At 40.0% G+C, this 24,674-nt stretch overlaps 1 protein-coding gene across 9 annotated transcripts in view; it reads left to right on the top strand.

The window, feature by feature from the left end:
• Positions 1 to 21,696, top strand: part of CSGALNACT1 (chondroitin sulfate N-acetylgalactosaminyltransferase 1) — a 41,543-nt gene extending 19,847 nt beyond the window's left edge. For 7 of the 9 annotated variants that reach the window (XM_072928510.1, XM_072928512.1, XM_012573408.5 and 4 more), the window contains 8 exons: positions 4,683 to 4,939; positions 6,558 to 7,480; positions 13,699 to 13,915; positions 15,089 to 15,190; positions 15,981 to 16,159; positions 16,488 to 16,582; positions 19,619 to 19,700; positions 20,091 to 21,696. In XM_072928510.1, the coding sequence (XP_072784611.1) occupies positions 6,847 to 7,480; positions 13,699 to 13,915; positions 15,089 to 15,190; positions 15,981 to 16,159; positions 16,488 to 16,582; positions 19,619 to 19,700; positions 20,091 to 20,374 (1,593 nt within the window). In that variant the 5' untranslated portion in view covers positions 4,683 to 4,939; positions 6,558 to 6,846 and the 3' untranslated portion in view covers positions 20,375 to 21,696. Of the gene's footprint in view, positions 1 to 4,682; positions 4,940 to 6,073; positions 6,481 to 6,557; positions 7,481 to 13,698; positions 13,916 to 15,088; positions 15,191 to 15,980; positions 16,160 to 16,487; positions 16,583 to 19,618; positions 19,701 to 20,090 lie in introns of all 9 variants that reach the window. The other 2 variants (XM_072928515.1, XM_072928514.1) reach the window with 2 other exon arrangements.
• Positions 21,697 to 24,674: the final 2,978 nt, after the last annotated feature.

The following is a 24,674-nucleotide window of genomic DNA, read 5'->3' as shown; positions in this document are numbered from 1 at the left end:
AGTTTTCTTTTGCTTGTGTAAATCACTGAGGGTGCATGTGTAAACATTTCAAAGTGAAATAACAGCATTTTTTCCCAAGTCCAGAATTAAATGGATAAGCAAAATGTATCCCATTATTTGTTTTAATCAGGAAATACTAAAGGATTTTGTGTTTTATCCTTATTACTCTGATTCTGAGCTATTTCAGAAGCTGGTATAGATTGGTGTTAGCTGATTTGTGTAGATGAGATTAGTGAAAGCTGAGTTAGTCTATCTGGAAGCTCTCTACATGCAGAGAAATTGTTGAATTAGATCATAAAATAAGTAAATTAGAGTAGCATTATTCAGCTGTTCCCTAGCTGTAGCTTGTCCTTGTTTTGTTAGGTAACTTCCTACAAAGAGAAACTGTTCTTAGCATGCTGCTATATTAGATGTTGTATGGGGCTCTTGCAGCATCATGTGATTGGAGAAAAATGCTCCCCTTTTACACATCTACAAAACAGAGATGGAACTCACCTAAATGAAATTAAAGTGACAGTCATGTTCAGAAGATGCTGATCTTCCAGCTAAGTTTGACATCTCAGCTGTCCAGCCCTACCATCATTTTTAGTTCTGGAAACTATGATGGTTTGCTAATTTGCCCTTAAAACACCAGGCTGAATTCCAGCTCAACTCCAAAGCATATTTCATGTCTCCATTTTAGGAAAGTTCAAAACTTTTTTGGAGTAACTGGATTCCTAAAACCTCAGGCCAGAGCTTTATAATGAGAAATGGACCTTCAGAGAAAAACCTTGACTTTTTTTTTCTTGCCAGTAGCATGGAGATGGTCTTTGTGAGTCACAGCACCTCTGCAGCAGCATTGCATGTTTGTCATCTCTTCTCTGCATTTTCTCTTTGGAGCCTGACAAGGCATGGATCTGTCATGTCATTACTAGAGGAGGGACAGAGCGGTGGAATCTCGCAGGAAAGTCCTGTGAAGGCTTTTGGAAGTGCCCTTTAGTACCCCCAGCTAATAGTTGCACTGAGGATGTGCAGGTTACATGTTCATAGATCAGTGTGTTTAGCAGAGAAGGGTGGTGTGTGTTGGCTGTAAAGTGGCAATCTGGATACCTCATACAAAAAATAGCATTCCTAATACAGACCCTTGCAATGGCTGGTTATTGAGCTCTGGAAAACTGTCAAGTCTTACACAGATAACATTGTTCTGGGGCAGAGAAAGCAGTTTTAGGAGTGTTGTTGTAGTCACTTGAAGTAATGGGGATTTTATCAGAAAAAGATCAATGTTATTGGTGTGTGGAGATAATTTTAGGTGTTACATTGGTTCTTTTCAGATGTAGTTAGAAATTAGTTACTGTTTAACCTCTCTGTTTTTTTTTACTTTGAAACTAGTTTCATTAACAGTGGAGAAAGGAAAGCAATGGTTTTTTTCACTCTTTTGTGTGCATACACATTGATAAACCCACACACAGATAGGTATGCACTGGGAGGACTAAGGGACCTCAATACTCCTTTTGAGTGCTTTATTTAAAACAGAAATAATGATACTGTAGAAGAATAATTATTACTGGATGACTACTGTAATAGTAATAATGGCTACTGTAAAAGTTGAAACAACTCTGGCATGTTTACTGCATATGACAGCAGAAGGCTTTCAGAGAAATCCTGATTTCTGTTCTGGACTGTCTTTGGAAAAATTCCCTTCATAAGCAGTGAGACCACATGTAAGTGGAGGTACACACGTACACGTGGACCTCAGAATTCAGCTAAAGTGGCACAGCAGGTAAAGTTACTGCTTCACCCTTACATAAGGAGCCAAATCAAATTAGCAGAAATGGGGTCCAGATACTACCAAAGACAAAAGTTAGGACTTTTGCATTGGTTTTGTAGCTTCCAGAGTGAGAAGTCTATAGCAGTATCTTGAATGTTAAGCTGCTTCTTGAATGAAGCAGCTACTTCTCAGTTCCTTTTTGATACAAAAATATAGTATTTCCAGGACTGTTAAAGTTTTGAGGGTTTCTTCTTTTCAAGTCAGCTTCTAACAGTTGTAACCTATTTGCAAGGTGATCAGACTGTAATGTTATTTACAGAGGGGAATAGTGTAATTGTCCTTCTGTGGGCAGGGCTAGATGTTGAGAATTTCTGAGAGAATGTGTGACCATGTAAGTAAGATTTTCTGTTGAAGACTCTGGAATCAAAGATTAGGAAATCAAGAGTTTTACAGTAAGTTGTCTACTCTCTTCAACTATTAGCATTTAGCATTTTCATTCTGGATACTATTTCTTACTAATCCTTTATTTGGACTGAAGACTGGAAGCCAGGTGTAAAGACTTTGAGTCGTTTGTTTGGGATGTGTGAATGTCAACCCAAGAGGGAGCGGTGGAATTTTTAACAGGAGACAATACAAGAAGGCTAAGAAGGTGCACCCAGTCAGTTTATCAGACAGACTTTTTTCTTTATTCAGCCTTTTGCCTAATTCAGCCCTGGACAGATGAACTGGGCTGAGAAGTAGTTGAGAAATCATGATCTGGCCATAAGGAGAAATAGAATTAATTTTTGCAGAAAGTATGTAAATTTCTATGTGCGACTAAATTTTAATCCCTGTGACATGTCCTATTGTGCTGAGGGTCTTCGATTTTTGTTGAGAAGCTAAGGCGAAAAATCTTGTGCCTAACATTTAAAGCAGACTAATTTGTCTGCAGGGTTATGCACAGTCCTTGTAATTAAGAAGTTCAAGGCAAATTACAAGTGGCTGCAGAATGTCTTTCTCTATTTTTGTAAGGCACTTAAAGTCTGGGTGGAACATCTGTTTCCTCCTCCCCACAGCTCATTTCAGAGATTATTATGATTCTAGTGAAATCTCACAGTGACCTGTGCTGCTATTCAATGAAGATGTTTCAAACACCTACACAAAACCTAATTGCAGCTTCTGCCACTTACTGCCTCTACTGAAAAAAAAAAAGAAAATAAAAGGAATTTCAAAGTTTTGTGAGCTAAAATGGGAGTTGCCAGTCTGAGTTACACCTACAATAAGAAGCTGTGGCAGAAGGTACTTAAAAAACATGGAGTTATCAGGCATTGCTCATGTCATATGTGCTGAGAGATCACTGCCTCTGCAAATATGACTGAGCTTTTGCCATGCATTTCTGTCCTTAATATGAGGAGTGCAGAAAATGTGAAGCTCAGAGGGGAGATACACATACAGAGATACTTTGGTTTGAGTCTCTTTCTCCTGCACAGATTCTTAGTGTGGTTTTTGAGACTCAAAAATTCAGACTTGAAATGCATTGTCATTTCTGTGCAGAGATAAATTTCCTGCATCTCTACAGTCCAATAAAAATTAAAATGTTGGTGAGAAACAGTGATGGGTGCATACCATCTGAAATTTTTTAACCAACCAACTTTCCATTTTTTGCCACTCCCTGTGATTGGGTGCAACACCCTCCACTGTGCAGAAATGTTTACAGAGTGCTTAGAGTGATGACAGAATCTGTTTCTGTGTTTAGAACATTTTAGGCCCAGGCTCCTTGAAAGCAAGTGAAAAGCACCTCTGTGAGCAGGGCTGACCTCTGGCTGGGCTAACAGGTTGAACTGAGGTTGAAGATGTTTGTGCAAGGGATGGCTTTTTTTTAAGAATTAATGTCGTTTTCCTCAGCCACCAGACTAATCACTGTGTATTTGTTGCAGCCTCTCCTTGCACAGAGACTAATACTACTTGATGCAGCTGGCTGCTGTGAAATACAGAGGCGTTTTTGTCAGTTCCTAGAAAAAAAACTGACATTTCAGTTTGTCTTCTCTTCATCTCAGTTGGTGTGAAAATGTGTTGGTCTGGTGAAATCAACAGAATGGTTGTTAGGAGGAGTTACCATCCCTGGCTTTCTGGTACTTGCCTATGCAGCTGACATGCCTTAGCTGTGACCACCTTTGGTGTTGATTTAAAGTAATCTGCTTTTTTTGGCAGTGACCTGGATTGGGACTGCTTTCACAAGCATGCCCATGAGATAGTAGTACAGTAACGGCTGTATATTTAAATGTCAGTCAATGCAGGGCAATGCCACTGAAGCTACCAGTACAATTTAATAAGACAGATCCAGAATGCAAGTAATGCAAGTTTCTTGTCAGGATATCTCCAGTCATGACGGTAAAATCCCTGTGAAAAAGGTTAAAGTCCTCATGGTCTCAATTCCTTACTATGAAAATGATGTTTCAAAGGACAAAGTAGATCTGCTAATTTTCTCTTCTGAAATGTTTATAAAGATGCATCTTTGATGGCAGAGACTTCAAACCAGAAAAATATATAGAAAAGAGATAGTACCCTGAAGAGAGAGATACTATATTTTAGTGAAGATAGATATATATTCTAAGGTCAACATTTGAAGAGGTCTTTGACCAAAACTCAAATCTGTTGCTGCTTATAGAAATTAAATAGTGTGTTTATCTAAGCCATTGAGATGTAATTTCAGTTTATACCATGTTAGTACAACTAATCCTTTCACTGATGTTCAGCTTCTGCCAATTCAGTCAATGGACTAATTGTGTGGCGGGAAGCATACAAGCACAGCAGTGTTTTATGTACTACATCTCACCACTTCCTGACCCTGTCTCCCTGCACACTACCTTCTTAGAGTCTTCTAGCCAGATCTGTTGTACAGTTAGAAATGCCCAGATTAATTTTCCCTGCTTTGACAAGCTCCTTTACATTGCAGGAGGCCAACGTTTTTAGTGCATCCATAGGAAGTGTCTCCACTACAGCCTTTCACCACACAAGAGACAGACTGAAGATGTAGGCAGCTGACAAATGTGAAAGCAATGAAGAGGTGTTCTGAGGCTGATGGTACTTTTCATAGTACACGCATTTTCTGGGAAAGGCATGAGAAGGGAGTTAAACAGGCAATGATTTTGGCAAGCTGAGAAGAAGCTGTAGCAGACTAAGATGTTCCAAAGAGAAGATCACATCAAAAAGGTAAGGGCACCAACTTCATCCTGTCTTTTTCTCCTGCTGCTTGAATATCTTCTTGAAAATCAGCAATTCTTCCTTTGAAAATGCTGACATTTTCAGCATTTTCAGCATGGAGAATCCTATAAATGCTATACAAGTAATTTAGCCTTGCTTTGAAAAAAATACAGTACTATTTTTATGGCTCATTCTAGCCCCCTCAATTCCTGCTTGAAGTTGGGTTTTTTCCCAGAAGCTTTGCAAACTGATAAAATAATAACAGTCCAAGCATCAGAAATATCTGTGTGTAACTGCTGCATATGGAGTAATAGTCAATCAAGATGGGGAGGGGGGGTGCAGGAGGGGGGAAGCCACAGAACAGTTTATAAAAAGTCCTACATAAGACTTTGATTCAAGACTAGAAATAACTGACAATAACTCTGAAAGTCTTATTCTTAGTCAAACTGGTTTTGTTTAAGGGTGTGCCAGCAAGGATGTATGCCTAAAAGGACTGTACCTCTCTCTGTCAAGAGTGTAATGATGTCATGCATGCATCCAAGGGGAGATCATCGAGGGGTTAATTTGATGTGTTTATGTCTAACAATGTGTAATCTAGGATGTCCCTCAGCCTTGATACCTAAGTGTACAGTCAGCTGAGTAAATGATGAAGTTCCTTGCACCAGCACAGATTTGGCCAAACCCAAGGGATTTTGAAAATCTTTGTGTTCTCAGCACAACTGTTTTAATGTAGCTTATAGCTAGATCAATATTCAACTTCAATCATCTAATTTTTTTTTCTTTTCTATATATACCTGAAGAAGTTTTATTAAAAATCATAATGTTACCAGTTCCACCTTCTCTGTGGTCTATAGTTCTAGGCAGACTAGAAAACATGGTCATAGTGTACATTTTTGCACAGATTTTCAAAATGTTATGAGAAACAGAAGAGGGTCTTGAAATGTTAAAATAGTGTGCAATTATGACAGTTTCAAAATTGCAACAAAGCTTCTGCTGAGTTTGGGTAAAATCGGTCTGAGTGTTCCTAGAAATTGTCTTCTTCCTCATTATTTGCTTCTTATGGGAGCATCTGGTAGGATATGTCAAATAATGATAGTTGCAGTAATTGACCTTGATAACAGTTTTTAGTTTTCTGGTTATCAGTTTTCTATTCCAGGTCAGGCTTCATATGTTTGGATGGACTATATTTGTCACCTGGTGTTTTTGAAAAAATCTGCCTGGAAGGTAAAATGTACGTGGTAGCTCTGGGACTCAGTGCCTTCCTTTCAAAACTTGAGTGAACACTCCAAGATTTGAGAACAACTGAAGGGCCATCACTGCTTGGATGAACTAAGCACTTTAGCATCCAATCATTAGACTCTTCCAAGTTATTCTGAAGCATGGGGGTCTTTGAGGCCTGCACTAGTTTTCCATTGGCAATGGGCCAAGCCATGTTATTAACAATGAAAAGGATGCATATGGGATTTTCCACATAAGGATCTTGGCACCTTTAAAGTCTTAGCCCAAGCACTTCACAGCTCTGAGATCTGCTAGAGCAGCTGAGAAACAAGGTAAATTAGAACGCAGTAAATGGTCTGGATTGAATGACCAAATTCTAACTTGTCTGTCTTTGTAATTTATCTTTCAGGTCCTCAGGCTCCATCAGCCACCATCTGATCATATTGCAACAACATAGGTGTTGCCATGAGGATCAGGACGTGTCCTGTCTGCTTCACAACTTATCTTTTGGTCCTGCTGGGTATATACCAGAGAGAGCTCCACATAGAGGCAGAGCACACATTTCAAGAGAGCTGACAAACCAGTTCCTGCACATACATGCATCTGTGTAAGAGTACTCCAAGACCAGAGGCCTCTGTGGCACTGCATGGATATAAGAACTGTTGCATGTGTGGGGTTAGACTCTGTTTTTTTGAGATATGATGCTTCGACGAGGATTTATTCTATTTCTTCCCCGAGTTGTAGGCCTGCTGGTGGTGGCCTGTTGCTCAATGTCTATTGTTTATATGTTGGCTTGCACACCCAAGGGTGACAACCATCAGCTTGCCTTGCCCAGGGTGCACAGTCCAACTGTGAAGGAGGGATATGAAGCCATTCTGCAAGAACGAGAAGAGCAACACCGCAATTACATCACCAGCTTGAAGAAACAAATTGCCCAGTTGAAGGCTGAGCTCCAGGGCAGGACTGAGCAGCTTAAGAACATGCAGAACCAGTACCCAGACCCCTTGGACATTCAGCTTGACCACAGCAAGCCAGAGAAGGCCCAGGCCAACCTGTTGGCTTTCCTGCGTTCCCAAGTAGACAAAGCGGAGGTGCACAGCGGTGTTAAGCTGTCCACAGAGTACGCGGCAGTGCCCTTTGAGAGCTTCACCCTGCAGAAGGTTTACCAGCTGGAGACAGGGCTGACACGGCACCCAGAGGAGAAGCCCGTAAGGAAGGACAAACGAGATGAGTTGATAGAGGTGATCGAGTTAGCAGTGGGGAGCTTGAACAAGCCAGATGGGGTCAGCAAAGCAAAACCCCGTGTATACACAGCCTCCGACTTTGTTGAAGGTTCGTATGCAGAGAGCAGGTTGGCACTGCTGGGGTGGAGTTCTGGTGTGACTGAGCTGCTGAGGGAGATGGGAGCTGTGTCAGAGCACAGATGTCTGGGACGGTGTTAGTGCTGTGGGCCTAGTGATGCTGTCTCAGGCACGTTTGCAAAATGGCAGCTTTGCTGGGGAACGGGACTTTCAGTGACAACAGTGACAACAAAGCCCGCCAGTCTCCTGTAGTGAAACCAATGTGTTCTCACAGCTCTCTAGTCACACGCTTGCCTCAAAATTGACAAAGCAAGGAGTGACTGACCAGGCTGCAATCCCAGATCTATTTCCAGAGTTAACACTGGCAACTGCAGTTCAAATCCATGCTGCCATTCTCCTCCTTTGTGTTTGCTGTTTAGTTTATCTTTTCAAAATATGTTTCTGCAGTTTTTATAGGTGCTGAACAAGCATGTAAGACTGTTTGGCACCACCTGGTCACAGGCAGCACTGTGAGCCTGGATCTGGACAATCTTCCATGTGAGAGGGTGAGGAGAAAGGAGATGTTTCCTGACACACATTGCTTAATATCCATTAAGCTGTGAGCCTGCCTTTATGAATAATTAAGAGACTTTGACCAGGTATCAGTGCTGTGCTTGGGGAACGAGTGCAGAAAGAAGTGGGGAAGAGATGTACACTAGTGCTGCTGTCTCTGTGGAGGTTCTTTATGCACTAATGGTCTTCCTGGCTTTCTTATACCATGGTGAAATACTCCAGAGGGAGGAAGCCTTTCATGTGACTCGGAACTCAAGAAACTGGAGGCCTGTGTACAGCTCAGTCTGAGCTCAAGGAATCTTTCTTGCGTCCTCCTCTGCAGGACAGGTCCTTGCTTCTGTAGGTGCAAGGGAACAAATTCTAATTCTCACTCATCAGTGCAGGCTGATTTGTTTGCAAATGCAGTGATCCATGTATTGGGGCTGGAAACAAAGAGACGGCAGAAAATTTCCCTGCCAAATCCCTTTGGATGTCTCTGTGACCTCTCGTCACTCTCTTTCCCCCTGACTTAATTCTCCCAAGAATGGCAAAAACTGCCAATCAATGGACAAATCCCTTTCTCTGTGTAACTTCAGTATGTGTAGGGAGGACTGAATTATCTGTTCCAGTTCTGCATTTCAAGTATAGTTTGGACTCTGAACTTGTTTTGGAAACAGTGCTCTGCAGGTGCTACTGCCTACACAGTAAGTGAGTAATAAGTTGGATTCTATGTCAGCTTCTGGCAACTTAATATAAGTCCAGCAACACAGCAACCATGAGTTCATTAATGCAGCCACCAAGCCAGCTGTTTTCATTTTCTGGAACTGCAGCTGGAGATTTCTGGGAGTGCCCAGATTTGCACTGAAAGTAATAGCACTAACCCTCTAAGTGTTTTCCAGCTTCTTTAGCAATAACAGCACACAAAAGCTGTGTGCCTCTCTTACGTTAAATGCGGGGCTACCGCTCTCATCTTAAGGTTGATCAGGTAGAGAGATGTGCTGAAATGAAAATCAGGTAATCAGGGTCAGAGACAGGATTTAAAATCTGAACTGCTGCTGTCAGTATGTGGGATCTATGTATGTCCTTGTTTCTGCTCTTCTTAGAGATGCCTTTGACACCAGCTTTCCTCAAGTGTGTTCCTGATCCTGAGTCTAGCTAGAACATAGAGTTGTGCACAGTAGTCTTGTTTTCTTGGGCCTCCTGTGTGGATTTTTCTTTTCTTGTGGATCCTGGCACCTGCTATCACTTTTTCAGTACTAGGTCATTGCTAGGCAGAATGGTGGTGTAGGGCAATAAACTCGGTTGGGATCTGTATCTCTTCCTTTTTTAAAATGTTGTGCATTTATTCTTGTCTTTGCAGAGGGAAATGTTTCTTCAAACACTTGCATTTAAGGAGAAACATTTTCTGTGGCTGGGGTATTTTAGGATTAGTGTTGCATTCTCTGCACTTTCTAAACAGAATAACTTGTGCGTGGAAATTAGACTATGACCCTAGTACCTTACATCTGAGTTAAACTCCTTCTCAGCAGATTTACTGTTACATGAAATTTGGATAGGATTCTCAGTTCTCCTTTCGGAGCAATAGCTGACACGTAGTGGAATTTTCCATTTCCCCCCCCCCCACCTTAATCAAAACCAAGATAGCCACACCTTCTCCCCGGAGTTTGAGATGTATCCATCTGGCTGCTGCTCTGCTTAGCTTCTCTCTTGACAGAGTCACTTGGGCTGTTCGGCTGCTATAATGCTCCCCTCTCCCCCTTATTCCTCCCACTTATGAACCAAGTTCAGTAGCTTTCTGCCAAGGGGTGTCAGTAAGAAACAGCATGGGAAAAAAACCAGAAATTTCTCTGTATTACAAGCAGGCAAAGGACTGCTCTGTTTCCAGTAAAAAGCCAGTTGCTCAGAAAGCAGGATAACAGGTCTGGTCATTAATTTATGTAAATAGCAACAGTGCCAAATAGATCTGGGAGTCATTAATTTTCTTGGAGATGGAGATAACAATTTGGAGACTTTGACAAGGCTCAGTAGTGTGCTCCATAAGTGAATGGAATCACTGCTTGATGATATTTTTTCCTAATACGAATGGTTCCAGAAAATCCCTGGATTTTAAAGAAATGCCCTTCCACAACACCTTCAAATATGCTGGATCAAAAGTTTTCCTACTTGAAGTATGTAACTGTCTAGTGACTGGAATTTTAATCAAGGTCTCAGAGGCAAATGAAAAAGGAGTAGCTTTGCTTCCTCAAATGGACAGCAACTGATAGCAGTCTACTGCTGGAATTTTGCCATGGAAGCTTATTGGGAGAAAGGAATGACACTTTTCATCAAAAGATAAGATGCTGCATTTTACTGCATGTGAAGTGGGAACACCACTGTAGTACTGAGTTAAAATGAAGACAGCAAATTCTGATAAATCCTCATAGTGGCTCCTACATCAGCTGACAGAAGGGAACTAATGAGCATGAGTCCACGAGTGTTTCTAGAGATATTAGGAGACTTGAAGCCTGTATCCTGTGGAACTGTTAGGCTAGAATTGTCATCCACTCAACAGCATTTTGTTAAGAATGCATTGCTATTTGCTAGTTACACTTTCATATAGATCCACATAGGTGGCATTTGTTCACCTGCCCTGCTGAATAGACATCAGATATTTTCCATTTCTTTAGAGAGCCCTGGGAATTACTTCTCTGAAGACTGGAGACTTACTGCTTTTTCATCAGTTCTTCAGCCCAGGCCATTTTTGCTTCTCATTTGTTCTTTTCCTTCATCTTAGGGCCATTCTATCTGCTGACATAGAGCTCTTGTTTACTTTTTTACATTAGGTTTCCAGAAGCTTTGACTTTTCCCTTTGCCTCTGAAAGGAATAGTGCATATTCTGAAACGTATCTGCTGTAATGGAAGCAATAGATGAACAATTAACCTTCTTTTATCCATATTTAATATCTAGCCTTTCCAAGGCTTTAATTTCAGAAGCAATCTTTTAAAGAAAGATTTTTTATTTACTTTTTTGAGACTATTTTTTTCGTCCCCTCATAGTTCATATCTTGGAATTGAGGCTGCTTGACACATCTTCCTGAATCACGTAGACTGGCCCAGTGGCACAAATAAAGTAGAGCCTTTGGAAACGGAAAAAATTTGTAAAAGGCAGGATGTTCTGCTGGGTGAGTCGCCAGAGTGACTCAAGACATTCAGACTCATTTCCAAGGCTCACTGCCTGGCCTTGGGCAAATCACTTTGTTCTCTGCTTCTAAAAAGAAGATACTTTAAAAGGAAAGAACATTTTTCTAAATGGAAAACAAATAGTTTAAATATGCATGAAGAATAGCCATATATAATTATAGGCATTAAGCTTGCATACAGTTCTTTTCAGTATAAGAGGTTAGGATTATAAATTATTGGGTTACCATTTTGCACAAATGTCTGAACCTAAGCTACTTATTTTCAGCCGCAGTAGAAGTACTAAACAAGAACAAGACTACAGTTAGAAGCAGCCTCTGTGTGTATAGCCCTAAGAGGGACCCCAGTCAGGTCACAAACTTGCATTCTTCTTTAAGGTGCTTCTTATTTGGTAAGGTTTCTTTTATTGGGTACTACATCTGTCCAGGGAAGTGAAATTTGTGGGGGTCACTGTTTCTTTGCTGGGATAGATAGAGGAGAATGTAAAAGCAAAAGCTGAGATATTGTGTGGTAGATATTATTAGATTTGTTAATTTAATTTATAACTTTTTTATTATGAAAAAAAATGTCAGTACATTATGTCAAGCATGTGAAACAGTCCTATCAATTTATCTCTAAAGGGAATGCAAATCAGATTTAATTTAGAATTTTGTTTAGCTGAATGTCAAAAGGTTGCCTTAACCTTTCAATTACAAACATCTTAGGTAAAACCTCTGTTCAAAAACTGCCTGAGCAAATGAGTGCATCCAACAATGCAGTCAGATCATGAGAAGTCTTTCTGTAAGAATAAATGGGTGAGCAGAGTTCAAAGGCCCAGATTTCTATTTTCTGGCCACCAGGAGGAGTAAATCAAGGGGCTCTTAGGCCACTATTCAGATGAGCTCCAGCTCAGTAACAGATGTAGTTCATGGTCTGCACCTTGGGCAGACTTTATGAAAAAAAGCTAGGGGGAGTCAAGGGCACAACTTTGAAAGATTAGCAGCAAAAGAATTATGGAGCTGCCATCTCCCTAGATTAATTTGCTATGCTAGAAGGAGGATTGGAGCATTTTTTGAATCAGCTTATATTAAAAATAAAACATGAAGTGAATAACAGATCAGTAACTCTGCATATATTATTAACAAGCTGAAGTGTTCATTAAGAATAAAACACTTGGAGAATGATAGTGAAGATAAGACAGTCCACAGAACTCTCTCCAGATAAAATCACACCTCATTAGTCTTTTGATTATACCAATGTAAAAGCTGCAATACAGGATGAAGAGATTATGTCACTTTTCTCTTTGAAGAAAACTTTGACCCAGACCTTCACAAGAAATACAGACAGAGCTGACAGTCTATGGGTGAGATGCCCAACCATGTTACACATCAGGAATAACCAAAACTTTAAAAAAAGCAAGCCTTATTTTGGTCTTGTTTTTCATAACCAGAAGAAGTTATATTTCATAGCCAGATGGAGAGGGAAAAAAAAAAAAAAAGAAAAACAAGTTAAGAGGAGGAATTTTTTTTCAAGACATTTGTGCTTGTCTCTTTAGCTTCTGATGGAAGGCATTGCAATTATATTCTTGTACTGATTAAGTTGTTAAGATGTTTACAGTGGCTTAATGACAAGTTAGAATTAGCATTAATTTTTCTTTCTTAAACCTAATGGACTTGCCAGTGAAAAAGCTTCATTTTGGTATACACTGTAGGGACTGAAGTATCATTTAGGGTGACTAAAATCTATAGCCTTTTTGCCAACTTGATCTCATTTAGGATTTTATAGTATTTCAGTGGGGCATGATCAAGGCTTTTATAGTTCATGCTGGCTCTCAGCATGAACCACACCAATTTCACCCATCAAGTATGTTAAAAGTTTCTTCCATATAGGAAATAAATACATGATTGTAGGAATTATCTATCCTGGTCTAGCCTCTGAAAAATTGTAGTGTTATCCTTGCAGACCATTGCTTGACCAAGAGTATAGGCATTCATAAAGAAAACAGCAGTCTCTTGAGAGTTGAGTAACAGGAGAGTTTTGTCCTGACTGGCAGTGGGTGAAGTTGATGGCTGAGGCCTGTTTGCATAGTTTTATCAGGGGACTTTCCAGAGAACCTCCCAGTGCTCATCATGAAATTGCCTTTCTGGGAGATGGCCTAATCCCTCCTGTTGCAGAGAGGCAGACTGCCTTTGCAGTCCCTCTGCATCCCATTACCATGCATGTCTGCAGTGTGCAATTGGAGCAGTCTGAAAAATAAGGACAGTGCGTCTGCTGGGTTTACTGAGAGTGAGCAGTTGGCCATCTTCAGGGGTTTGCAACTCAGCCAAGCCTTGGAATGTGCCTGCAAGAATATCAAACAGCTCCTGCCTCCCAGGACTGGGTCCCTGCTACAGTGATGGCCTCCTCTAAAAGATAGTGGAGTGTGTATTGGTTTAAAAGTAAATATCTCATTGCCTCTGCTGCATTTCCAGCTTAGATATAGCAACTTAAGACTTTCCCCTTTCTTTCTCCCCAGGAGCCCAAGTTTAATACAAAAATCTCTTCATTTTTGTTTTCATTCAGGGATCTACCGCACAGAAAAAAATAAAGGCACATTGTATGAGCTGACTTTCAAAGGAGATGCAAAACATCAGTTCAAGAAGATTGTTTTATTCCGGCCTTTTGGTCCTGTAATGAAAGTGAAAAATGAAAATGTCAATATGGCTGACACACTTATTAATGTCATTGTGCCATTGGCCAAGAGAGCCAGCAAATTTCAGCAATTCATGCAGAATTTCAGGTGGGTTTCCTTCAATGCTGCCTTTACTTTTTTTTAGTTGGAAAGTAAGATGCAATTTAAAGAGTTATCAAAACCTCACTCGCTGCTAGTTTTACAAAACAGTTCATTGTGACACTAAGTGATTTTTGAGATTACAGACTGAAAGGCATTTTGTTGCTTAATGCATTGTGATTAGCAGTAAAAGCAATTATATTCCAGTCATTGGGGTTTCTGATGCACATGTACCTGACTTAAGAGTCTCAATCTGCCTGTTGGGCACATACAATTGTGGCAACATGAGAGTGTCATGCAGTAGTTGCAAAGGAGCATTTCTGAGGAAAAGGAGAATTGGTGCACCCAGACGCTTTGCTAGGCTCCATTAGATAAAATATCAAGGCAACAAAAGGCAAGAAGGAAATGTATTTAAGCTTTCAGCATAGTTACTCTTAAACTATTATTTTTTCAGCACAGACATGATGTTCAGAGAGAGAACTTAATTGAGATGTAACTTTTAATAGCTGCCCAGAAAAGACTGTGTTATCAAAGATTCTTGCTCTTACAATGAGATGTTTTGTCTAATTGCAACCATCTAAAAATAGGCTCCTTTCCTAAATTAGCCTTCTGATTAGTATTCTGATATTCTTGTTTTAGGAAGAAATTGCCCTCTGGTCATGCTGATCTCTCTGCTGATTATAGATGAACTCTTACTAACTAAACTTAAGTGAGGCACTAGCATTTGTTCAGATTGGTCTTACCCTTGAGCTACGTGTTTGATGTCTGCTTAATACTTAGGTTTTAGTAAATGCCAAAGATCTGAACTCTGGAATATCTGTTGCAAAACTCAAGGTGATGAGGTAGGGTATTATAAAAATCCTCCTTCTCATATTCTTCTGAGTGCTGAAGTTATTGCTTGCCTGATCATTCTTCCTGAGGCTGGATGGCCTCTTTTAACAGTGTCCTATTAATACAACAAATGCTGCTTAGAGAGCTGGTACCTAATCTGCCTGAAATACAGACTTCTGTCTCTTCTAAGGGAGAAAGTGAGCCACTTTGTCAGGACAAGAATGCCTGTCAGTGAATCATGTCCACAGGAATGCCTCTGAGGTTCACCCTATTCTGCCTTCCTCAGCTGCTGTAGGTTATTGAAGGAAGCTAACTTCTGTGACAAGTCACAAATCTGTCTCCTTGCTACAGGGAAATGGGCATTCAGCAGGATGGAAGAATTCACCTCACTGTAGTTTACTTTGGAAAGGAACAAATGAATGAAGTCAAATCAATACTTGAAAATACCTCTAAGTAAGTACTGAACATCTGGTGTGTGCTGTTCATATACAGCAATTCCATGTGAAGTGGAGAATTGATAAGTCAAAACTCATAGTTGTGCCAAAAGGTTCTAAATTGCATTGCAGAAAATAGCTTTCTTTTTGTATCAAATAAAAATGGTGTTACCCAGAGAGTCCCATAGAGTGGTCTTTAGAACTGCAGAGCAGATTTTAACTCAATTTACCTTAGTGCAACTGCTTTTTTTTCTCTTTTTTCTCCTCCCACACACACTGATAACTCTTTAGTTCTTTGAAAGTGGCTTTGACTGTTAGGAGTGAAAGCTGACTTCCAAAGGCAGGTGGAAGACAATTTCAGTAGAGCACAAATGAACTGGATACTTTTGGTCAGTTTGGCTCTTTTGGTTACAGATCTGTGTTTGTCAAGATCATGCGGCACTGCAGCCTTTTGTTTGTTTTCTCTGTGTAGGAAGAAGACCCTTGTATAGATACAGTAATGTAACCACAGGTAATTAAAATTTGTATACTGAAGATATTTTTGTTAATCTAAACCTTGTTGGGATTTTTGTGAGATCTGCCCAAAGAAAGTCTGTGACAGGAATGCTAGTGTGTGAGTACACAGGTCAAGCTCTGAACATAGATAAGAAATCTCCTCAAGAGTCAAAGAGGACATCTCTTCCCTCCAGATGCTCTCAGAAGTGTGATACTACAGATTTCTACATTAATTCTTTTATATGGGGTTCCCACCCCCAACTTGTATTAAGAGCTGGATGAACAAGGTAAGCTGCTAAATATTTTCCTTCTAGGTCAGCCAACTTCAAGAACTTTACCTTCATCCAGTTGAATGAAGAGTTTTCCAGGGGCAAAGGATTAGATGTTGGTGCTCGATTTTGGAAAGGAAACAATGTTGTTCTCTTTTTTTGCGATGTGGACATATACTTCACAGCCGAATTCTTGAACTCCTGTAGATTGAACACACAGCCAGGTACTGCTCCTCATGAAGTGCATTGTCTTTCAACAGGTTCCACCTATTATGTAAAATCCTTCACCAGAGTATTCTTGCCTTTGAATTGGTAATGAAGCTACTGTAAATCAGTTGTAACAGTTCCTCTTGCCTTCAGCACCTCTGCTTTCTGGAACAGGATCTTTTTATTAATTACATCCTCACGTTCACATTCTCATGGAAAGAACATAGGCTTAGTGGAAAACTTGTGTGACTTTGTCTGGATTTGGTCAGGCCTGGACTGTACCTTGTAAGAGACAAGTGTATTTTATACACCTTTTGTAAAATAATAACCCATTGTCATTTCCAGGGAAGAAGGTATTTTATCCTGTTCTCTTCAGCCAGTATAACCCCAGTATAATTTATGGTCACCATGACTCCATACCATCTTTAGAACAGCAGCTGGTAAGTACATGCTTCTCTGAATGCCTGCTTTTATTTGAACAAAGCATGTTTTAAAGGTACATGTGCTCTTGGATAGCATTTCCCTATTTCTTGTGCACGGTGACCACCATACAGACAAAATTAACTGCAACACTCTGTGAGTTCTGCAGTGTATTTCACTGGGAAGTACATTATGCCATTTATTTTAAATATTTTTGAACTTCTTTCATAGAAACTAAGAATTAAAAAAATGTCTGCTTCTCTGATAGAAGGAATTTCCTAACTAGTGAACAGTTCCTCCATGGTGTGCTATCTTGGGGTGACAGTCTTGCTCTGATTTCTTCCTATCACTGAATACTATTTGCATTTGAAGACATGAAATTTGTAAAAAGCAGAGCTGTCCTCAGATCAGTCAGTAAAAAGAGAATTTCAGGGGCTGTCACAGTTATTCCCCACTTGAACACCTTACAGTGGCCTTTCCCTTCCCACAGTTCATGACTGAGCTGCCTGTGAGCAGACTGTGTTTCTGAAGTGCCTGAGTCAAATCGCATGCTTGGAGCTGTCACTTTATTCTGGCACTGATACAACACAGCACAACTCCACTGATTGTCATCTCACCTGCTTATTTTTGATGTGAGAACAAAGCAATAGTTTTAAAAACATTTCCATAAGGCATATGATTTAGACATTGTATGAGTCTCCTGAACGAGGAGGGAGCTGTTGTGAGGAAGAAAGAGCACAGAGATGAGAGGTTCACATGAATCTCAGTGACCAAGCCATTGCTTGGCATTGCAGCAGACACTGTTCTCCATTCTCTTGTGCTCTGGTGTTGCACTGTTGTTGAACCTAAAGGCCTGATAGAAAGGAGTCTTGCTTCTCTCCAGAGTCAGTGGGTCACATTCCTCTGCCCACTAGTGCTGCTAAATGGCTGAATTTTCAAATTGAAACATAAGTGAACTATGCAGCTTCATTCAGTTCCTCTGGGCCAGGTCCTAACCTGCCACATCTGCCTCTCTTACTGCCAGGCACTGCACTTACTAGGGCTCATCCTGTCCCAGGCTGGACACTGTCCCCAGAGCATCCCAGTTTCTATTGTTGTTCTGGGTAGGTATGAATCAGGGGTGGTGTAAGCCCAGGGACAGTTGAAAAAGATCACCTGGAGTCTGAGTCCAGTCTTCTGTCATAACTGCCCCCACCTTGTACAGTTCCTCTATAAAAATGAAGAATGAGAGTTTGAAAAGTCATTCTAAAATATTTTAAAGTATTTTTTTGTCTACTGCTTTCTGTGTTATGAGACCTACAGCCAGAAAGCCTTTTACTGAAGAGTCTGGAAAATTCCTTGTACTGTTTTTTTCTCAAAAGAAACTTGTTCTGATCATACCATGGGATTCACATAAGCTTCTCTCTCTCTGCTCTGAGCCTGTCAGGGATCCTCAAGCTTGTAAGAATTATGCTTAGGGAATAAAACAGAGTTTAGCTTTCAGGATAGCATAAATTCCACAAAGTACATTGTCTGGATTGTGAAAATATTTATAGCTAATATTTGAATCATAAAATGTGAGGCTTATGTCAGAAAAGCTTCTTGATTTAAAGAAGTATAGCCAATCACATTTTTATGTATATTTTTACATTTTCAGCCCAAATTAGTTGCCAGGCATAAGGCCAGATCTATGCCAATAAAATAAGACAGTGTTAGCTCTCTCTCCTGGAACTTGGGCTGCTGAGGAGAAAAAAAAGCCTTCAGAAATCTTAGACATAATTTGATTTGTGCAGCAGCCACTTGCCCTAATGGGAAATAATAATGCTAATGCACATGAGTAGCTTGCTGTAAGGGCATTGTGATGGAGACTGCTTGTTACAGTGCAAGCCTGACAGATACAATCTTATTTCCTTTTAATTGGCTTTTTCAAGGAAAGGAGAAATGAGAAATGAAATGTCTAGCAATGTGAGCAGTAAAATAAGTTTTAAAAAGCATTTGAAGTGACAAGAGTTATGAACAAAAAGGGGAGGCATGAACAATAAATCAGGAGAGAAAATTTTGGAAGAGCATTTCTTCATTAAGGAAATACTGGGATTGTAAATCCAGAAATGGAAATTCTCTTTCCTCATCTTCTGAAATTCCGTCACAACTAAGTCAAAATTTTCCAAAGCAGCTGCTAAGGGATAGGTTTCTAACCAAGCATTTAAGACTGTGAAGTACTGCTGACATGCTCAGAGGATTTAAATTCCTATCCCAGTCACTTGAAGCTCTTGGATGTCTCACCACATTGGGTTAGGTCAGTCACATGCATGAATTATGACCTTAGAGATCTGTACTTGGATATTTGATTTTCAAATATCCAAAATTATAGCCATGGTTTCTCAGTGCTCTGATTTTCTACCTGTAATACATAATGTTTTCATTGTCCATCTCAGGAAGGCAGACCATTCATTTTTACAAAGGCTTTTATGGGACATATATCTATCACCCAGCATTCCTGGAGTTCCATTTTAGGTGGATATAACAGTTCTGTAATAGAAAATTACTCTTGTTTCTCAAAATCAACATAATCAAAAAGCTGTCAATTGTGTGATCAGATTAGAAGCACTGTTTTCTTCTAAAGCTCTTGTGGTCCACAATGCACATGCCACCAACTGCTCTGACAGCAGAGTCTGGCTTCCCTGGCTTACCAATATGTTTCTTACATCAGGTGTGAACCCTACAGAAACTAACAATTTTGGAGGATGCTTTGCCTGCAAAGAAATAATCTCCAGAGGTGTGACATTGTTCTACTTGGTCTACTACAGTAGGAGTGGAGCAAAACCTGATTGTTCTGGATCAGGGGGTTATCATGATAGCTAAGAACACACAAACAGCTGTTTGAGAGGGGGCAGATATATCCAAAGAGTATCTACAAAAACAGGTTCAGGACCAGCTGTGGATTCACATGGGGAAGAATATAAGGGCAATTACTCCTATTTCTGACCACATTTAGGTCAGAATGCTCACTCTGAAAGCATTTCTGCTTTGTAAATATGTAAATATGTAAATGTAAATATTCCTTGCCCTCCATGCAGATTATTAAAAAAGAAACTGGATTTTGGAGAGACTTTGGTTTCGGGATGACTTGCCAGTACAGATCTGATTTTATCAACATAGGTAAGAAAAATATACTCCAATACACCTGCCTTTTTGCTAAAATATAGAAAATTATGATCAGCCTCCCTTTTAATCTTTGTTAATATGTCTGCGTCACTAATTTGCAGCATTGCTGTGGTTGGATGTTCAGGCTTTTCCTAGGTGCAACAGAATTACCAGAATCTAAACACTGCTTACAAATAAAATTACAAATAAAGAACTTTTGTCTGATAGTGAAAGAGCTGAAGATGGGCAGCTGAATGTTCACAGAAAGTGTCTGTGTTTTAAAGGGCTGACTGGAGTCAGAAAACAGCTGCAGTGCAATCAAGAGCATTGAGTTTGCTAACAGATTTCTAGTTTTAATTTTTTTTTTTTTTTTTTTTTTTTTTTTTTTTTTTTTTTTTGTGTCAGGTGGCTTTGACCTGGACATTAAAGGCTGGGGTGGTGAAGATGTGCATCTGTACCGCAAGTACCTCCACAGCAACCTCATGGTGATCCGAACGCCTGTCAGGGGTCTCTTCCATCTGTGGCATGAAAAGCAGTGTCTGGACGAGCTGACTCCAGAGCAGTACAAAATGTGCATGCAGTCCAAGGCCATGAATGAGGCTTCTCATGGCCAGCTTGGGATGCTTGTTTTCAAGCAAGAGATTGAGACACACCTGCACAGACAGAAATTGAGCAGTAAGAAGACATGAAACCAGAAAAAGAGGTTGAAAGCCTCTGAACTGGACTTCAGGGTGTTTTGGAAAAGAGTTTTTAACCAAAAAGTTGGGATAAGACTGAAAGAGGATGGAGATTCCAGCAGGATGGCAGCAAAAGAAGAGGGAAAATGTCTGTCCTCCGTACTTTTGTTTTTATTCTAATGGTGTTTTTAAGTATCCCACTATCCTGACTATTCAGCACTTGCTTCTGGGGAAAACTTGAACACTTGATGAGATTCAAGGTCACATCACAGAGACAATGAACATTATATGTTATTATGTGACCAGTGTGGTATTCACACTAACAAATGGATGTGCTTTTCCTTTGAAATGTTTGTAAGATGTGTACAGTTATTTAAATGTTTGACCTTTTGATGGGCCAATAATTAGAAGTTATTTTCTACATCTAACTTGACATATCCAAAAAGGGCTATTTTTGAATAAGTACAGAGACTCCTGCTCTGAGAAGGACATCTGATTGTTAACCATAGTAAAGCCAGAGTGACCAAAAATACTTTTCCTTTAAGGGGCTGGGATGGGGCAACAGCAGCAGTGCATTAACAGGCCATTCCCAGTTAATCCAGAGAAAGAGGTTTCTCAGAAAGTGCTTTCTAAACTTAAGAAAGAGAAAAACTTACTGGTCAAGTGTGATGGTTGAAAAACGCTGGAGGGTACTGTTTGTCCTCCTCTGTGGACAGTGAACCAAAAGCAATGAGCCACATCTGTATCATGTGAATCACATTGTGTATTTCTGCTTGAGAATGCTGTATGTATTTCAAGATTTATTTTTAAATGAAATTAATTTGGCTTGAAAATTATTTTGCCATACTTCAGGTTTTCTACTTCTAGCCTTAGTAGGAAATACTATAAACTTCCAATGCTTGGAAAATGCTCTGCAGATCTGTGTTCTTGTGGATGGGAACTGGAACAGATAAGTGATTTTTCTACAACACCTGGGCACTGGAAGGCAGAGGCTTTATCATGCTGAAGGAAAAGAAATACATATCAACTTGCAGTACTGATTTAGCAGGAGGCTTTACACTCCAAATGTCAGATACCAACAGTGATGAACATTTTCTGACTTTATACCAAAGTATTTATTCTAAACCAAATACATAGTCTTGCCCAGGGTATAGAAAGCTTTCTGTAATTAACAAAATAAATTTTTGTGATGGACTGCTGTACCCTGCACATTCTCTTATGATAATTATAGATACTAATTGTAAACATTAGTCATCTTCTTAATAGTTTTTATTGCAATTGCCTAAAACTGTTGAAAGTCTGAGTCACTGCTCTTATAAAGCATTTTCTTTTAATGCTGACTGCTATTTACCATTTTAATATATACTAGCCAACAAATACTGCACAGGTTTGTAAATCCCACTTGCTTTCCTAAATGCTGTTTCTCTGAGCAGTCTCTTTGTTTTTTGCATTCAGATTAATTCAAGGCAATCCGAACCAGATTCTAATTTGTTTTTTGGCTTGTAAAAGCTGGGGGGAAGAAAGGTAGCACTGAACAATGAATGAACTACTCTTTGTTGTGCAGCTGTGCAGTAGAAAGAGGCAATGAACCTCTTTTGAAAGCACCTCATGCAGGTTCTGCAGACAGAGGCCATGCTGCTGTAAATACCTTTTCCTTGGACAGGTTTATATGTGTTTGACTTTTGCTGGTGCACAGGATCCACACTGCACTTGCCTTGCAAATCACCATGTGTCCAAAACACTGCAAAAGTACAAACAGAATAGAAACTTTGTATACTTTAACACTTCAACCCCAAAATACATAACTTACCATAGAAACATCAGCAATCACTCAAGTAGATCCTCCAAAGAACCCCTTTGTTTTTCCAGAACACATGATTATTTATAAAGTGCTTTGTATTGATGAAGTAACTTTACAAACATTATGTAATAGAAGGAGAAAGGCATGGCTTGTCGAGTGCATATCAATGTGTGGTAACGCAGCTGCTCCAAGGCAAAAGTTTTCCTGCAGTCCCACTTAAACCTGAATTTCAAACTGGGTGTTGTACATTGTGGAAGTTTTGTAATCATGACATATATCAAGCCTCACCTTAACTACTGCCATGCTGTTTTTATTCAATCTTCCCTAAGACACAGTTGTAGAGCAGAACTAGACCAGATGATCTCCAGAGGTCCCTTCAAACCTCTATTAGTCTCCAGTTCTAAGCACTGGGCAGTTGTAAATTCAGCACTTCATTACTTTGCAAGCACGTCATCGAGATCCTGTCAGAGTTTCACAACTTATGTTTTTAAATAGCACCTTTGTGATTTTCATGTATATCCTTTTCCACGGAGATGCTGTTCCTCTTGCCAGGAATAATACTGTACATGCAGAGTCTGTTCCTTGGCTGCAGAAGCCAGTTTGGCAAGAGCGGAAGATGGTATCAGTGATGAAGAAATCCAGCCCACAAGTCATTGCCCACATCAGTGATGTGCAGGGCAATCTAATCACAGCAGAGATGTGTCAGGGCTCTCTTAGAGATGGAGACTGCACTTGACAGGAGAGGTGAAGAGCAGCATGAGAAAGGGAAGCTGCTGTTACTTATATTTCTGTCAGCCAAGTGGTGCTCTAACAGGTCTTCCAGCCCAGTTAGCAAAAGGTGAAATCCAAAGAGAGCCGCTAATAGAACGACAGATTTTGTTATGAAGGTGTCTAGCTTCCTTGACCCAAATCAGCTTCTGATCTTTCTCAGAATGACAACTGATTGGATCTTGGTTGAGGAGGGACTAGATATGGCCCTGTGCAGGTGGGGAGGCCATCTGGGGACTCCTTGCTTTACTTTTTGATGACTGCAGCATACTCTGGCTAAAGGCATTGAGCAAAACAAATTGCCATGCTCCTCCAGGATTCACAATCTCTCCAGCAAGCAATTGGCAAATGGTCTGCTCTTGTAATCCTTGCACAGCATCCCTTGAAGAAGGAAAGATTCTACAGAGAAACTTCAGGTATGTCATCACCCTTGATTCTCAACTGCTGCAAGACATCCTTGCTCCACAGACTTCCAGGGTAACTGGATTTTGGAGCAATAGAAGAACCAGTCTTAAGGGGGTCTGTTCTAGCAACGTAGTTGCCTTTGCAGTCAGTGCAGTAATCTAAGTGTTCATATTTCTTGCCTCGCAGCAGAAAAGTGGGTCTTTGAGAAACTGAGGCATGACTCAAACATGTGGGATGATGTGAACATGGACAGTGGCTTTCCCTGGGCTGAACTGAGACAATATTTGCAAATAAGTAGTTTAATATAAGGCAGTGAATCTACTAGTCCACTTGTCAGCAGGTCAAAGCCTGAGGAGTTTTATTAAAGATGTTAGAGCTAAAATTGATTATGTCCTGCTATGTCCATGCCAGACTGGCCTGCATCTTATTTTGCAAGTTAGCACCCTGAGTCTCAAAATGCCTTTTTAGAGCATACTTTTCCTCTTTCTTTACCAGACCATAGGCCTGCAAACCACTTCACGATTTGTCTCCAGCAAGATATCAACTATGGCACATTCTTCATGTGAAAACAGATGTTTTTATGAAGGACGTCTCATTTTGACCATATTTTTAAAAGAAACAGTTTATAAAAAGGGAAGGAGGGATGTTTTCCCCCCATAAATAATCTAACACCCTTTCTCATGATTGATGCAGATTATATTGAAATTATCTCTTTGATACATGAGATATGTGGCTCAAGATGCTCATTAAGTCATTTGCAGTGGCAGAGTGTCTTTACATTCAGAATCTCAGTTTACATTAAGGCTTTATTTCTAGCAAGTGACTCTTGCTGTAACTGGAGTGCAGTTAAACCCTCTTTCCTGGAATGGAAACCACCTGCCAGCATAGTTGTAAATTTTAGGACCAGATGATAACAATTTCTTTAAATCTATATTCTGAAAAACCCAGATTAATGTAAGACTGAAAGTTTTGACTGCTTCTTCAAGCTGAATAGCCCCAATCTAACAGAAAAAAGAGAACAGGAAAAAACAGGTAAACAACTGAATCAAGACCAACTCTTATTCACTATTTGAGGATTGTACCTCAAAAATTATGTTTGCAGATTCACACCACAATCCTCAGCTGCAGAGGGTTGTCATGTGCAACATTAGGGAACCTGGATAAAGACTAATTTGTTATGTGATTCTGTCCAAGCTCTCCCCCAGTCTTCTGAATGATGTATTTAAAGAGCATTGTAACAGATAAGAAAAGAGAACATTATGTTGAAAGAACAAATTCGGTGATGAAGTTTACACCAGACGCATCTCAGTAATCAGGACACAACTTGCAATAAATAGC

Source organism: Taeniopygia guttata, chromosome 4 (genome assembly GCF_048771995.1).
Source record: "Taeniopygia guttata chromosome 4, bTaeGut7.mat, whole genome shotgun sequence".
In the NCBI taxonomy this organism is placed as follows: Eukaryota; Metazoa; Chordata; class Aves; order Passeriformes; family Estrildidae; genus Taeniopygia; species Taeniopygia guttata.
This window is presented reverse-complemented; position numbering and strand designations above follow the sequence as displayed.